This window comes from Oratosquilla oratoria, chromosome 41, assembly GCF_046742065.1.
Source record: "Oratosquilla oratoria isolate Oo_2021 chromosome 41, ASM4674206v1, whole genome shotgun sequence".
NCBI lineage: Eukaryota > Metazoa > Arthropoda > Malacostraca > Stomatopoda > Squillidae > Oratosquilla > Oratosquilla oratoria.
The window spans coordinates 2,567,530-2,582,460 of record NC_134817.1 but is presented as its reverse complement, the minus strand read 5'-3'; the positions used below and the strand labels follow the sequence as shown (position 1 = coordinate 2,582,460).

General features: G+C 50.7%; 1 protein-coding gene across 1 annotated transcript; it reads left to right on the top strand.

Moving 5' to 3' along the window:
- Window positions 1-6,538: 6,538 nt before the first annotated feature.
- On the top strand, window positions 6,539-14,627 carry LOC143021296 (uncharacterized). The gene is made up of 4 exons (XM_076178705.1): window positions 6,539-8,130; window positions 13,563-13,577; window positions 13,985-14,098; window positions 14,483-14,627. Exons 1-4 carry the CDS (start codon window positions 6,539-6,541, stop codon window positions 14,625-14,627), a joined length of 1,866 nt encoding a protein of 621 aa, XP_076034820.1.
- The last annotated feature ends 304 nt before the right edge of the window (window positions 14,628-14,931 follow it).

The following is a 14,931-nucleotide window of genomic DNA, read 5'->3' as shown; positions in this document are numbered from 1 at the left end:
GCATGGGGCCCCCCCTTTGATGTTTTTTTGGTTTTGGGTCATTTTGGTGACCTCGGCCGATTTGCTTGCTATTGGAGCCACAGGTCCGGGGCGGCCTGGGATGCCCTTTAGTGCAATGGCCGGGCAGTCAGGGGGACGGTATCCCTTTTAGAGGCATAAACGTCATTTGGGTGACCTTTGGGTGGCTCTGACTTGGACACCCTTGGTGTGAGGATTCCGCTGTCTACGGTGGTGTGGATCCTGTGCCACTGTGTACTTGTGGCGCAAGTTTGGATGAAATCGGTGAGCTTCGGATTTCCCCCCAAAATGCATGGGGCCCCCCCTTTGATGTTTTTTTGGTTTTGGGTCATTTTTGTGACCTCGGCCGATTTGCTTGCTATTGGAGCCACAGGTCCGGGGCGGCCTGGGATGCCCTTTAGTGCAATGGCCGGGCAGTCAGGGGGACGGTATCCCTTTTAGAGGCATAAACGTCATTTGGGTGACCTTTGGGTGGCTCTGACTTGGACACCCTTGGTGTGAGGATTCCGCTGTCTACGGTGGTGTGGATCCTGTGCCACTGTGTACTTGTGGCGCAAGTTTGGATGAAATCGGTGAGCTTCGGATTTCCCCCCAAAATGCATGGGGCCCCCCCTTTGATGTTTTTTTGTGTTTGGGTCATTTTGGTGACCTCGGCCGATTTGCTTGCTATTGGAGCCACAGGTCCGGGGCGGCCTGGGATGCCCTTTAGTGCAATGGCCGGGCAGTCAGGGGGACGGTATCCCTTTTAGAGGCATAAACGTCATTTGGGTGACCTTTGGGTGGCTCTGACTTGGACACCCTTGGTGTGAGGATTCCGCTGTCTACGGTGGTGTGGATCCTGTGCCACTGTGTACTTGTGGCGCAAGTTTGGATGAAATCGGTGAGCTTCGGATTTCCCCCCAAAATGCATGGGGCCCCCCCTTTGATGTTTTTTTGTGTTTGGGTCATTTTGGTGACCTCGGCCGATTTGCTTGCTATTGGAGCCACAGGTCCGGGGCGGCCTGGGATGCCCTTTAGTGCAATGGCCGGGCAGTCAGGGGGACGGTATCCCTTTTAGAGGCATAAACGTCATTTGGGTGACCTTTGGGTGGCTCTGACTTGGACACCCTTGGTGTGAGGATTCCGCTGTCTACGGTGGTGTGGATCCTGTGCCACTGTGTACTTGTGGCGCAAGTTTGGATGAAATCGGTGAGCTTCGGATTTCCCCCCAAAATGCATGGGGCCCCCCCCTTTGATGTTTTTTTGGTTTTGGGTCATTTTGGTGACCTCGGCCGATTTGCTTGCTATTGGAGCCACAGGTCCGGGGCGGCCTGGGATGCCCTTTAGTGCAATGGCCGGGCAGTCAGGGGGACGGTATCCCTTTTAGAGGCATAAACGTCATTTGGGTGACCTTTGGGTGGCTCTGACTTGGACACCCTTGGTGTGAGGATTCCGCTGTCTACGGTGGTGTGGATCCTGTGCCACTGTGTACTTGTGGCGCAAGTTTGGATGAAATCGGTGAGCTTCGGATTTCCCCCCAAAATGCATGGGGCCCCCCCTTTGATGTTTTTTTGGTTTTGGGTCATTTTGGTGACCTCGGCCGATTTGCTTGCTATTGGAGCCACAGGTCCGGGGCGGCCTGGGATGCCCTTTAGTGCAATGGCCGGGCAGTCAGGGGGACGGTATCCCTTTTAGAGGCATAAACGTCATTTGGGTGACCTTTGGGTGGCTCTGACTTGGACACCCTTGGTGTGAGGATTCCGCTGTCTACGGTGGTGTGGATCCTGTGCCACTGTGTACTTGTGGCGCAAGTTTGGATGAAATCGGTGAGCTTCGGATTTCCCCCCAAAATGCATGGGGCCCCCCCTTTGATGTTTTTTTGGTTTTGGGTCATTTTGGTGACCTCGGCCGATTTGCTTGCTATTGGAGCCACAGGTCCGGGGCGGCCTGGGATGCCCTTTAGTGCAATGGCCGGGCAGTCAGGGGGACGGTATCCCTTTTAGAGGCATAAACGTCATTTGGGTGACCTTTGGGTGGCTCTGACTTGGACACCCTTGGTGTGAGGATTCCGCTGTCTACGGTGGTGTGGATCCTGTGCCACTGTGTACTTGTGGCGCAAGTTTGGATGAAATCGGTGAGCTTCGGATTTCCCCCCAAAATGCATGGGGCCCCCCCTTTGATGTTTTTTTGGTTTTGGGTCATTTTGGTGACCTCGGCCGATTTGCTTGCTATTGGAGCCACAGGTCCGGGGCGGCCTGGGATGCCCTTTAGTGCAATGGCCGGGCAGTCAGGGGGACGGTATCCCTTTTAGAGGCATAAACGTCATTTGGGTGACCTTTGGGTGGCTCTGACTTGGACACCCTTGGTGTGAGGATTCCGCTGTCTACGGTGGTGTGGATCCTGTGCCACTGTGTACTTGTGGCGCAAGTTTGGATGAAATCGGTGAGCTTCGGATTTCCCCCCAAAATGCATGGGGCCCCCCCTTTGATGTTTTTTTGGTTTTGGGTCATTTTGGTGACCTCGGCCGATTTGCTTGCTATTGGAGCCACAGGTCCGGGGCGGCCTGGGATGCCCTTTAGTGCAATGGCCGGGCAGTCAGGGGGACGGTATCCCTTTTAGAGGCATAAACGTCATTTGGGTGACCTTTGGGTGGCTCTGACTTGGACACCCTTGGTGTGAGGATTCCGCTGTCTACGGTGGTGTGGATCCTGTGCCACTGTGTACTTGTGGCGCAAGTTTGGATGAAATCGGTGAGCTTCGGATTTCCCCCCAAAATGCATGGGGCCCCCCCTTTGATGTTTTTTTGGTTTTGGGTCATTTTGGTGACCTCGGCCGATTTGCTTGCTATTGGAGCCACAGGTCCGGGGCGGCCTGGGATGCCCTTTAGTGCAATGGCCGGGCAGTCAGGGGGACGGTATCCCTTTTAGAGGCATAAACGTCATTTGGGTGACCTTTGGGTGGCTCTGACTTGGACACCCTTGGTGTGAGGATTCCGCTGTCTACGGTGGTGTGGATCCTGTGCCACTGTGTACTTGTGGCGCAAGTTTGGATGAAATCGGTGAGCTTCGGATTTCCCCCCAAAATGCATGGGGCCCCCCCTTTGATGTTTTTTTGGTTTTGGGTCATTTTGGTGACCTCGGCCGATTTGCTTGCTATTGGAGCCACAGGTCCGGGGCGGCCTGGGATGCCCTTTAGTGCAATGGCCGGGCAGTCAGGGGGACGGTATCCCTTTTAGAGGCATAAACGTCATTTGGGTGACCTTTGGGTGGCTCTGACGGGGACAGCCTTGGTGTGAGGTTTCCGCTGTGTGCGGTGAGGTGCACCCTATGACTGTGTTTACTTGTGGCGCAAGTTTGTTTGAAATGGGTGAGCTTCGGATTTCCCCCCAAAATGCATGGGGCCCCCCCTTTGATGTTTTTTTGGTTTTGGGTCATTTTGGTGACCTCGGCCGATTTGCTTGCTATTGGAGCCACAGGTCCGGGGCGGCCTGGGATGCCCTTTAGTGCAATGGCCGGGCAGTCAGGGGGACGGTATCCCTTTTAGAGGCATAAACGTCATTTGGGTGACCTTTGGGTGGCTCTGACTTGGACACCCTTGGTGTGAGGATTCCGCTGTCTACGGTGGTGTGGATCCTGTGCCACTGTGTACTTGTGGCGCAAGTTTGGATGAAATCGGTGAGCTTCGGATTTCCCCCCAAAATGCATGGGGCCCCCCTTTGATGTTTTTTTGGTTTTGGGTCATTTTGGTGACCTCGGCCGATTTGCTTGCTATTGGAGCCACAGGTCCGGGGCGGCCTGGGATGCCCTTTAGTGCAATGGCCGGGCAGTCAGGGGGACGGTATCCCTTTTAGAGGCATAAACGTCATTTGGGTGACCTTTGGGTGGCTCTGACTTGGACACCCTTGGTGTGAGGATTCCGCTGTCTACGGTGGTGTGGATCCTGTGCCACTGTGTACTTGTGGCGCAAGTTTGGATGAAATCGGTGAGCTTCGGATTTCCCCCCAAAATGCATGGGGCCCCCCCTTTGATGTTTTTTTGGTTTTGGGTCATTTTGGTGACCTCGGCCGATTTGCTTGCTATTGGAGCCACAGGTCCGGGGCGGCCTGGGATGCCCTTTAGTGCAATGGCCGGGCAGTCAGGGGGACGGTATCCCTTTTAGAGGCATAAACGTCATTTGGGTGACCTTTGGGTGGCTCTGACTTGGACACCCTTGGTGTGAGGATTCCGCTGTCTACGGTGGTGTGGATCCTGTGCCACTGTGTACTTGTGGCGCAAGTTTGGATGAAATCGGTGAGCTTCGGATTTCCCCCCAAAATGCATGGGGCCCCCCCTTTGATGTTTTTTTGGTTTTGGGTCATTTTGGTGACCTCGGCCGATTTGCTTGCTATTGGAGCCACAGGTCCGGGGCGGCCTGGGATGCCCTTTAGTGCAATGGCCGGGCAGTCAGGGGGACGGTATCCCTTTTAGAGGCATAAACGTCATTTGGGTGACCTTTGGGTGGCTCTGACTTGGACACCCTTGGTGTGAGGATTCCGCTGTCTACGGTGGTGTGGATCCTGTGCCACTGTGTACTTGTGGCGCAAGTTTGGATGAAATCGGTGAGCTTCGGATTTCCCCCCAAAATGCATGGGGCCCCCCCTTTGATGTTTTTTTGTGTTTGGGTCATTTTGGTGACCTCGGCCGATTTGCTTGCTATTGGAGCCACAGGTCCGGGGCGGCCTGGGATGCCCTTTAGTGCAATGGCCGGGCAGTCAGGGGGACGGTATCCCTTTTAGAGGCATAAACGTCATTTGGGTGACCTTTGGGTGGCTCTGACTTGGACACCCTTGGTGTGAGGATTCCGCTGTCTACGGTGGTGTGGATCCTGTGCCACTGTGTACTTGTGGCGCAAGTTTGGATGAAATCGGTGAGCTTCGGATTTCCCCCCAAAATGCATGGGGCCCCCCCTTTGATGTTTTTTTGGTTTTGGGTCATTTTGGTGCCCTCGGCCGATTTGCTTGCTATTGGAGCCACAGGTCCGGGGCGGCCTGGGATGCCCTTTAGTGCAATGGCCGGGCAGTCAGGGGGACGGTATCCCTTTTAGAGGCATAAACGTCATTTGGGTGACCTTTGGGTGGCTCTGACTTGGACACCCTTGGTGTGAGGATTCCGCTGTCTACGGTGGTGTGGATCCTGTGCCACTGTGTACTTGTGGCGCAAGTTTGGATGAAATCGGTGAGCTTCGGATTTCCCCCCAAAATGCATGGGGCCCCCCCTTTGATGTTTTTTTGTGTTTGGGTCATTTTGGTGACCTCGGCCGATTTGCTTGCTATTGGAGCCACAGGTCCGGGGCGGCCTGGGATGCCCTTTAGTGCAATGGCCGGGCAGTCAGGGGGACGGTATCCCTTTTAGAGGCATAAACGTCATTTGGGTGACCTTTGGGTGGCTCTGACTTGGACACCCTTGGTGTGAGGATTCCGCTGTCTACGGTGGTGTGGATCCTGTGCCACTGTGTACTTGTGGCGCAAGTTTGGATGAAATCGGTGAGCTTCGGATTTCCCCCCAAAATGCATGGGGCCACCCCTTTGATTTTTTTTGGTTTTTGGGTCATTTTGGTGACCTCGGCCGATTTGCTTGCTATTGGAGCCACAGGTCCGGGGCGGCCTGGGATGCCCTTTAGTGCAATGGCCGGGCAGTCAGGGGGACGGTATCCCTTTTAGAGGCATAAACGTCATTTGGGTGACCTTTGGGTGGCTCTGACTTGGACACCCTTGGTGTGAGGATTCCGCTGTCTACGGTGGTGTGGATCCTGTGCCACTGTGTACTTGTGGCGCAAGTTTGGATGAAATCGGTGAGCTTCGGATTTCCCCCCAAAATGCATGGGGCCCCCCCTTTGATGTTTTTTTGGTTTTGGGTCATTTTGGTGACCTCGGCCGATTTGCTTGCTATTGGAGCCACAGGTCCGGGGCGGCCTGGGATGCCCTTTAGTGCAATGGCCGGGCAGTCAGGGGGACGGTATCCCTTTTAGAGGCATAAACGTCATTTGGGTGACCTTTGGGTGGCTCTGACTTGGACACCCTTGGTGTGAGGATTCCGCTGTCTACGGTGGTGTGGATCCTGTGCCACTGTGTACTTGTGGCGCAAGTTTGGATGAAATCGGTGAGCTTCGGATTTCCCCCCAAAATGCATGGGGCCCCCCCCTTTGATGTTTTTTTGGTTTTGGGTCATTTTGGTGACCTCGGCCGATTTGCTTGCTATTGGAGCCACAGGTCCGGGGCGGCCTGGGATGCCCTTTAGTGCAATGGCCGGGCAGTCAGGGGGACGGTATCCCTTTTAGAGGCATAAACGTCATTTGGCACCACTTGGCGACATGGTATACTTAAAAAGTTTTATAAAATGGGTGTAAGGGGAAATATGTTGAGATTTTTAAGTTTCTTTTTATCTAATCGGTATCTCAAAGTACGAGTGGGAAACACTTTATCATCTTCCTTTTGTCAAGAGGAAGGGTCCCACAAGGTAGCGTTTTAAGCGTTACTTGTTTTGCTGTTGCTATCAATGGAATAATGAACACACTTGGCCCCCGAGTTAAAGGGTCATTATATGTTGATGACTTTGTCATATATGTTTCATCATATGATGCCCTTTCTGCATGTCATGACCTACAAAGATCTATAAATAATACATCAAAATGGGCTTTGAATAATGGTCTTAAATTTTCTACCACCAAGACTGTGGCAGTACGTTTTACCAGAGGTAGACGTCAGGAGGAAGTTCCAAATCTGATTTTAAATGGAGAAATTTTACCTTATGAGGATGAAGTTAAATTTTCAGGGTTAACATTTGACAAAAAACTAACTTGGGAAAGTCATATAGATAACCTGAAGCGAAAAGTAAGAAAATCTTTGGATATTTTGAAAGTTGTGTCCAGTTTTGATTGGGGGGCAGATAAAAAATCATTACTGCATCTTTATGATGCTTTATGTCGCTCTAAGTTGGATTATGATTGCCAAATATATTCTTCAGCATGTAAAACAAGACTGAAGGAACTGGATGTTATTCACAATATGGGTTTAAGGATCTGCTCTGGAGCATTCAGAACATCTCCTGTGGAGAGTATTTATGTAGACTGTCATCAGCTTCCTTTAGACCTTCGTCGGGAGGAGCTAGGTCTACGATATCTAGTAAGAATTAAAAGTTCTCCAGAGAATCCAACCTTCAAACTGATAAATCAGAACCTGTCAGTAAACTATAGAGCTAATACAAAGCCTCTCCATGTTCGTTCTAAAGATCAACTGGGAAATAGCAGTTTGCTTGATGAACATATTTTACCTGTTAAATATCCAGACAACCCTCCATGGCTGGTACCAGAAGTTGAACGCTGCTCAGTTAATATTGTCAAAAAGAATTCTCCTCCAGAAGTGGTTCGAGCAAAGTTCTTAGAACATGACCGACAGCATGTCAAAGATTTTAAAAATTTTACCGATGGCTCTAGATCGAATGAAGGTGTTGGTTGTGCAGTTGTCACCAGAGACCACTCGAGATTGGGACGGCTGTCCAATGCAGCGTCGTCATTCACAGCTGAACTAACAGGAATTGTCCATGCCTTAAAAGAAGCTTCATTAACCAAAGCTAAGAAATTTGTTATATACACAGATTCAAAAAGTGCCATAGATGTTGTATGCCAGTTCAATACTTCCCACCCGCTAGGACAAAAAGCACAAGAGTGGCTACAATTCATTCACTCCCGTCATAAATCTGTATGTTTTTGCTGGATCCCTTCCCATGTGGGAATAAGAGGGAATGAAATGGCTGATGAAGAAGCTAAGGAAGCTAGTAAGAAAAGCAGAATTGATGTGCGAAAATTGCCCCATTCTGATCTGTATAAACCTATCAAGTCTTACATCAGACAGAAGTGGCAGGACCGTTGGTCTGATCCTCTTCTTGCCACTAACAGGAAATATAAAAGCATTAGGCCTAACACATCATACTGGCCTTCTGTGTTCCATGCTGATAGGAGAACTGAAATAGTCCTAAGTAGGTTGAGAATGGGTCATACCCATCTGACACATAAGTTCCTGTTAGAAGGATCAGATGCACCCGAGTGTGATTGTGGCAGTCCTCTGACAATTGGTCACATTCTGATGCACTGTCAGTTGTATGCTAGAGCTCGACGTAAATATGGACTTGCTGGCAAACCCATGCCAAATCTTTTAGGGGATGACGCAGATGTAGCTGGACTTGTTAAATTTTTAAAAGAAATTAATTTGTTTTATAAGCTCTGACTTTTATGTAAATATTATCTAGATCTTACTTTATTTTATGTATTCGTTAATTCATTATCATCATATATATGAATTTAATTTTTTCAAATTTGTAAATTCATTTTGGTTTTTATCCATTCAAATTTTTAAATTCATTTTGGTTTTTATTCATTCAAATTTTTAAATTCATTTTGGTTTTTATTCATTCAAATTTTTAAATTCATTTTGATTTTTATTCATATGCATAGTCTTACTATGCAACTTATCTTTATTTTAAATTCATTCCATTAACATCTCATTAATTTCAATTTTCATAAATTCATTGTGGCGCTGAATGATCATTTTGGTCCCAGTGCCTGGCCGTCGGCCAAAAACTCATAAATCAAACAATCAATCAATCCATGGGCAGTTCTCTATAGCACTTGTACTCAGCGGTGCTCGTCCTCAGACCCATGCAGTTACTTTGCGGTCGGGCACGCCTCGGAGCCTGAGCGCCGACCCAGCCTAGGTCGACACTCGCACTAACCAGGATAAAATCCAGCAACCCACTCGAGCTTCATTCACTTCCTCATTACCATAGTCCAAGTAACATACATGCCTTGTTACATTAGTAAACCCCCCCCCCCCCGGGAGTTTTGACGCGCTACGACCGACAACGACTAGCAGCTGCACCCTACACACCACTAACGTCACCCCGACGAGGAGGTTATCGCTTCCACTGACGTCCCTCATGACCGCTTCCTCACTCGACGTACCCCCTGGGGCTAGGGGGTGTAGTAGAGAATATAGCCCCCGCCACGTCGGCTGCGTGTCGTAAGAGGCGACTAATGCCGGTCCCCGGGCGGGGCTCTTGTTTCCCCACACAGGGCTTCCTCTTAACCAAAGTTGTGTGTTTTGACGTTTATGCCTGTGGCCGGGATAGGGTGTGCCTGACTGGTGTGGGATTGCAGTGGAGGGTATCCCAGGCCTTGCCGGACCTGTGGGTGTGGTAGCGGAAAATCGGTGGTGACCAAAATGACCCAAAAGGTCAGCGATTTGGTCCAAAGTTGCGCCACAAGTAGAGGGTGGGATAGGGTGCACACCAGCGTGGGCAGCACAATCGTGAGACCAAGGGTGTGGCCGGGAGAGCCCTCCAAAGTTGGGCCTTTTGACGTTTATGCCTGTGGCAGGGATACCGTGTGCCTGACTGGTGTGCCATTGCAGTGGAGGGCATCCCAGGCCTTGTCGGACCTGTGGGGGTGGTAGCTGGAAAATCGGTGGAGATGACCAAAATGACCCATAACCGAAAAAAACTCAAAGGGGGTACCCCATGGAATTTGGGGTGAAATCCGAAGGTCAGCGATTTGGTCCAAACTTGCGCCACAAGTAGAGGGTGGGATAGGGTGCACACCAGCGTGGGCAGCACAATCGTGAGACCAAGGGTGTGGCCGGGAGAGCCCTCCAAAGTTGGGCCTTTTGACGTTTATGCCTGTGGCAGGGATACCGTGTGCCTGACTGGTGTGCCATTGCAGTGGAGGGCATCCCAGGCCTTGCCGGACCTGTGGGTGTGGTAGCTGCAAAATCGGTGGAGGTGACCAAAATGACCCAAAACCGAAAAAAAACTGGGGTGAAATCCGAACGTGAGCGATTTGGTCCACAGTTGCGCCACAAGTAGAGGGTGGGATAGGGTGCACACCAGCGTGGGCAGCACAATCGTGAGACCAAGGGTGTGGCCGAGAGAGCCCTCCAAAGTTGGACCTTTTGACGTTTATGCCTGTGGCAGGGATACCGTGTGCCTGACTGGTGTGCCATTGCAGTGGAGGGCATCCCAGGCCTTGCCGGACCTGTGGGGGTGGTAGCTGGAAAATCGGTGGTGACCAAAATGACCCAAAACCGAAGAAAAAACTGCAAGGGGACCCCATGGAATTTGGGGTGAAATCCGAAGGTCAGCGATTTGGTCCAAAGTTGCGCCACAAGTAGAGGGTGGGATAGGGTGCACACCAGCGTCGGCAGCACAATCGTGAGACCAAGGGTGTGGCCGGGAGAGCCCTCCAAAGTTGGGCCTTTTGACGTTTATGCCTGTGGCAGGGATACCGTGTGCCTGACTGGTGTGCCATTGCAGTGGAGGGCATCCCAGGCCTTGCCGGACCTGTGGGTGTCATAGCGGGTAAATCGGTGGAGGTGACCAAAATGACCCATAACCGAAAAAAAAACTGAAAGGGGGTACCCCATGGAATTTGGGGTGAAATCCGAACGTGAGCGATTTGGTCCAAAGTTGCGCCACAAGTAGAGGGTGGGATAGGGTGCACACCAGCGTGGGCAGCACAATCGTGAGACCAAGGGTGTGGCCGGGAGAGCCCTCCAAAGTTGGACCTTTTGACGTTTATGCCTGTGGCAGGGATACCGTGTGCCTGACTGGTGTGCCATTGCAGTGGAGGGCATCCCAGGCCTTGCCGGACCTGTGGGGGTGGTAGCTGGAAAATCGGTGGTGACCAAAATGACCCAAAACCGAAGAAAAAACTGCAAGGGGGTACACCATGGAATTTTTTGTGAAATCCGAACGTGAGCGATTTGGTCCAAAGTTGCGCCACAAGTAGAGGGTGGGATAGGGTGCACACCAGCGTGGGCAGCACAATCGTGAGACCAAGGGTGTGGCCGGGAGAGCCCTCCAAAGTTGTGTGTTTTGACGTTTATGCCTGTGACCGGGATACCGTGTGCCTGACTGGTGTGCCATTGCAGTGGAGGGCATCCCAGGCCTTGCCGGACCTGTGGGTGTGGTAGCTGCAAAATCGGTGGTGACCAAAATGACCCAAAACCGAAAATAAAATGCAAGGAGGTACCCCATGGAATTTGGGGTGAAATCCGAAGGTCAGCGATTTGGTCCAAAGTTGCGCCACAAGTAGAGGGTGGGATAGGGTGCACACCAGCGTGGGCAGCACAATCGTGAGACCAAGGGTGTGGCCGGGAGAGCCCTCCAAAGTTGGGCCTTTTGACGTTTATGCCTGTGGCAGGGATACCGTGTGCCTGACTGGTGTGCCATTGCAGTGGAGGGCATCCCAGGCCTTGCCGGACCTGTGGGTGTGGTAGCTGCAAAATCGGTGGAGGTGACCAAAATGACCCATAACCGAAAAAAACTCAAAGGGGGTACCCCATGGAATTTGGGGTGAAATCCGAAGGTCAGCGATTTGGTCCAAACTTGCGCCACAAGTAGAGGGTGGGATAGGGTGCACACCAGCGTGGGCAGCACAATCGTGAGACCAAGGGTGTGGCCGGGAGAGCCCTCCAAAGTTGGGCCTTTTGACGTTTATGCCTGTGGCAGGGATACCGTGTGCCTGACTGGTGTGCCATTGCAGTGGAGGGCATCCCAGGCCTTGCCGGACCTGTGGGTGTGGTAGCTGCAAAATCGGTGGAGGTGACCAAAATGACCCATAACCGAAAAAAACTCAAAGGGGGTACCCCATGGAATTTGGGGTGAAATCCGAAGGTCAGCGATTTGGTCCAAAGTTGCGCCACAAGTAGAGGGTGGGATAGGGTGCACACCAGCGTGGGCAGCACAATCGTGAGACCAAGGGTGTGTCCGGGAGAGCCCTCCAAAGTTGGGCCTTTTGACGTTTATGCCTGTGGCAGGGATACCGTGTGCCTGACTGGTGTGCCATTGCAGTGGAGGGCATCCCAGGCCTTGCCGGACCTGTGGGTGTGGTAGCGGGTAAATCGGTGGAGGTGACCAAAATGCCCCAAAACCGAAAAAAAACTGCAAGGGGACCCCATGGAATTTGGGGTGAAATCCGAAGGTCAGCGATTTGGTCCAAAGTTGCGCCACAAGTAGAGGGTGGGATAGGGTGCACACCAGCGTCGGCAGCACAATCGTGAGACCAAGGGTGTGGCCGGGAGAGCCCTCCAAAGTTGGGCCTTTTGACGTTTATGCCTGTGGCAGGGATACCGTGTGCCTGACTGGTGTGCCATTGCAGTGGAGGGCATCCCAGGCCTTGTCGGACCTGTGGGTGTCATAGCGGGTAAATCGGTGGTGACCAAAATGACCCAAAACCGAAAAAAACTGCAAGGGGGTACCCCCATGGAATTTGGGGTGAAATCCGAAGGTCAGCGATTTGGTCCAAACTTGCGCCACAAGTAGAGGGTGGGATAGGGTGCACACCAGCGTGGGCAGCACAATCGTGAGACCAAGGGTGTGGCCGGGAGAGCCCTCCAAAGTTGGGCCTTTTGACGTTTATGCCTGTGGCAGGGATACCGTGTGCCTGACTGGTGTGCCATTGCAGTGGAGGGCATCCCAGGCCTTGTCGGACCTGTGGGTGTCATAGCGGGTAAATCGGTGGTGACCAAAATGACCCAAAACCGAAAAAAACTGCAAGGGGGTACCCCATGGAATTTTTTGTGAAATCCGAACGTGAGCGATTTGGTCCAAAGTTGCGCCACAAGTAGAGGGTGGGATAGGGTGCACACCAGCGTGGGCAGCACAATCGTGAGACCAAGGGTGTGGCCGGGAGAGCCCTCCAAAGTTGGGCCTTTTGACGTTTATGCCTGTGGCAGGGATACCGTGTGCCTGACTGGTGTGCCATTGCAGTGGAGGGCATCCCAGGCCTTGCCGGACCTGTGGGTGTGGTAGCGGGTAAATCGGTGGAGGTGACCAAAATGACCCAAAACCGAAAAAAAATGCAAGGGGGTACCCCATGGAATTTGGGGTGAAATCCGAAGGTCAGCGATTTGGTCCAAACTTGCGCCACAAGTAGAGGGTGGGATAGGGTGCACACCAGCGTGGGCAGCACAATCGTGAGACCAAGGGTGTGGCCGGGAGAGCCCTCCAAAGTTGGGCCTTTTGACGTTTATGCCTGTGGCAGGGATACCGTGTGCCTGACTGGTGTGCCATTGCAGTGGAGGGCATCCCAGGCCTTGTCGGACCTGTGGGTGTCATAGCGGGTAAATCGGTGGTGACCAAAATGACCCAAAACCGAAAAAAAATGCAAGGGGGTACCCCATGGAATTTGGGGTGAAATCCGAAGGTCAGCGATTTGGTCCAAACTTGCGCCACAAGTAGAGGGTGGGATAGTGTGCACACCAGCGTCGGCAGCACAATCGTGAGACCAAGGGTGTGGCCGGGAGAGCCCTCCAAATTTGGGTCTTAATATCGCTCTTCATTATATTCATGCAGTTCCCTAACCACAATACCACATTCAGCTTTTTCACCCACAACAGACCCATGACACAAAATAATATTTATTACATTACATTTTGTCTACACTGAAATTTTACAAAGAAAGGAATATGTGACGTAATTGTGAGCTATCATATTCACATTTGTTGTAATCTAACTGTTCTATTTCAATATCAACAGGTTCATTGTTCCGAGGTCAGACGTGCTCTTTTGTCAAATCAGGGACAATAGTTTGTTACATCATAATTCTTTATCATTCTACATATTTTTTGGCGTAAGCGTTTATTGGAGTACGATTTCTTCACCATTATTTATCTTATCTACAATTTTTTTAAGATGATCGTCACGTCTGATAGATCTTATTACAGCAGTCCTTGTTAACTCTGATTCTATCATAAACACTTGGTAGATTCAGTTCCATTTTCATGATTTCTATTCTCATAGTTCTTAGACATCCTAATATTATTCTCATGCCTCGTTTTGTACTACCTCTAATGATTTGATACAAGATGCATGATAAGACACTAATGCAGTATTGTCGTAATTGAACAAAACAGAACGTTAGAGAACTTACCTGTTTGAGTTCTCTAACAAATCGTTAGAACTGAATATAAGCTTGAGGCTTCGATGGCTGTAGATCCTTGCCGAGGTTTTATTGTCCTTCTGGTGACAGGGTTAAAGCTTGTCACTGGTACCAGGGTTGAAGCTAGTCTGACGTACCGGGACTGAAAGTTAGTCTTGTTCGGCAGGAGTTCTAACGAGCCTTCAAAAAACGGTTTCGAAGCCACGGGACAACTGATACTTCAAGTAAGTTCTCAAGTTCCCGATTTGTTAATCAAATTACAACATAGGCTTAAATAATTAATAAAGAGGGAGGGGAGTTTAATAATATCAATTAAAATTACGATAGTGTGGTACGAAGTTACAGGAAAGATTCCCGATTCGAAAATTAAACAAGCTTTCGGGAAATTGCCGTAGCTCAAGGTAAACAATGCCATTCCCGTAACAACAATTACCACAGCCTCCCCAACAACAAAAAGAAAGTGTTTAAAAAATACAACACTTTCGAACAAAATTTATAACAAGTTCTTGCTTGCTAGGAACAATACTAGGTCTCTAGAGGCCAGTGCAGTCCCACGAGTTGGCCTCACAGAGGCAGGTTCCAGAGAGGCACAATCGTCTTGTAAAGAGTTAACCTCCTCTGCATCTGAGACCTCTTCAAAGGGTTCAGACTCTCTTGCCTGAACATTAGGAACCCCAGGGGATTCATCCTCAAGACGAACTCAACTCAGCATGGAGCTCTAGAGGGATTAAAAGTTTGATGTTCACTTTAATAGAGTTTCCATCAGGCTTAACGACAGAGACTGTACGTATCACGTTGTCTTGGTCAGGAAAGGTTTCCACAATACGAACTAAGGGCCAGAAGGGCCTGGTCTTGAAGGGGGGGTTTCAAAAAGGCAATATCTCCCTTTTCCCAGCTTCTAGAACTGTGATATGCAGCTCTATCCCTTTCCCTTAAGCTGACCAAGTACTCTGTCAACCATCGTTT